Here is a 2,175-nt window from a genome sequence, read left to right on the forward strand (position 1 = left end):
GATTTCATTAATAATTCTATGAGCAATTCTTACACCATAACCACTTCCTGAATTCATAGCTTTGTCAGGCTCATCTGCTTTATGTCTAAATATTCTCTCCTGTCATTCCTGGATTTTCTTTTGACCTCACTGTCAATACTGGAATACTTAGCATGCTCTACCTTGTAATTTTCATTACTTCCCCGAAACCTTTGAACAACCAATTTCTGTGTCTCCTTTTTATAGTATCCCAAGTATCATTTGATATCCCTTCCTTTCTCCTTGTAACTGCGTGTCCCAAGACTTCATTATTAACTGACTGATATATGTTCTTAATATCACACCATTCTTCATTACTTGTCTGTTATTCGTTTCTCTTAAAGTTTCTAAGACTGCAAATCGATTCCTGCAAATGTTTCTCTGTGCTCTTTTTCTAAAAGCTTAGTTGTATCAAACCTAGGTATTCTATCCAAAATAATGATGATGATTATGATTATACATGTGTGTGTGTATACATACATATATATATATATATATATATATATATATATATATATATATATATATATATATATATATATATACATATATATATATATATACATAAATATATATACAGTATATATGCATGTGTAATATGCTTATATATACACATACATATATTCAAATAAGCCATATATCTTAATACATTAATGTCTGAATTCTCCTATCGACCTTGGGATCAGAGCCCCAAGGTGGAACCACTCAAAGACAATACCTTCTGACTGGCCGGGAATCGAACCCTGGTACAGGAACCTGTATATGGCACTTAGCCAAATTTATTTACACATACACGCAAACACACACATATAAATATATATATATATATATATATATATATATATATATATATATATATGTATATATATGTACACACATGCGCACAATGACGGTAAAAAGGTAACAGTGTCTCTGTGATTCCTACTACAACAACGTGAATGTAGGAATATCAACGGTGTAGTTGAGGAAAGGTGCCCACTCCTGATTCCGTGCGTCTATATACTTTTGAAGTTTGGCATGAAGTACAGGCAGGGACTGGATCCTTAGCATCCTTAGTAATGCCGTGCAAAATGAACTTCATCTTCAATACCTGTGCAGTAGATCGGAGCGAGAGATGTGAAAGGCTATGAATGAAACCAAACACCTGTCTGCGCATGGGAGCAGGTATTCACAGTCTAGATCTACCAGTACTGACGTCACAGAGGAAGGAAGCAATGAATTTGTCAAGAGAAACGTCTTCCCAACAGAGGGATGTGCAGATTGTCCTACATGCTTGGTACTCTGAATCTTTTCGTTGTGCTTCTGCCAAGGCATTGTAATCCAAATCTAAGTGAATGGCGGCCAATGTGTTTCTTAACAGGGCATCGGCAATGGGATTAATATTCCCATGGACATGTTGAAGTGTGTCATTGTATTCAGCTACAACAGAGAGTTGTCAGCGTTGACGGGTGGACCAGGCAGCATACTGTCGACAGAAGGTGTGCACCAGAGGCATGTGGTCCGTGGGAATATCAAAGGGTGTATCTTCCAAAAAGTGATAACTGTGGCAGAGCAGCCAAGTACACCGCCAGCAATTCCCTGTCGAAGGTAGAGTATCCACATTCCACTGTGGACAGTTTTATACTGAAGAAGGCCAATCAGTTGGGCGACCCATTGATCCCCTGGTCAAGTATTGCACCAATAGCAAATGTTGCTGGCATCGGTGGAGAAAGGAAGAGGTACATGTGACACAGGAAAATGAAGAGAAGCAGCGGTTGATAAGGCATTCTTTGCGTTGCAGAAGGCTGCTTCTTGAAGAAGACCCCACTTCAGGTCTCTTGGCTTGTCCTTGAGGGAGGCGTAGAGGGGGGTGGCAAGAGTAGCAGCGATGGCTAGCAGGAAACAGTGATAATAGTTGATTATGCCAAAGCATTTTTGCTGTACTTTGACTGCTGAGGGTATGGGGAGTTTCTGAACGGCTGCTACCTTTTCAGGGAGGAGGTGGATTCCTTGAGGAGTGATGCGGTGCCCTACAAACGATACTTCGTTGGCACCAAAGGTACACTTGTCGTACCGGACTACAAGGCCGTTCTCTTGTTGGCGGTTGAGCACAATGAGTAGGTGACGAATGTGTTCCTCTATGGAGAAAGAGAACACAACTATGTCGTCAATGTAACA

General features: G+C 40.0%; 1 protein-coding gene across 1 annotated transcript in view; it reads right to left on the reverse strand.

Annotated features, from left to right (window-relative positions):
- Nucleotides 1-1,683: 1,683 nt before the first annotated feature.
- LOC137626200 (uncharacterized) overlaps nt 1,684-2,175 on the reverse strand; it is a 1,397-nt gene continuing 905 nt past the window's right edge. Inside the window, exon 2 of the mRNA XM_068357275.1 lies at nt 1,684-2,135. Coding sequence (XP_068213376.1) covers nt 1,684-2,135 — 452 coding nt within the window. The remainder of the gene's footprint in view (nt 2,136-2,175) is intronic.

Source organism: Palaemon carinicauda, chromosome 33 (genome assembly GCF_036898095.1).
Source record: "Palaemon carinicauda isolate YSFRI2023 chromosome 33, ASM3689809v2, whole genome shotgun sequence".
Classification (NCBI taxonomy): Eukaryota; Metazoa; Arthropoda; class Malacostraca; order Decapoda; family Palaemonidae; genus Palaemon; species Palaemon carinicauda.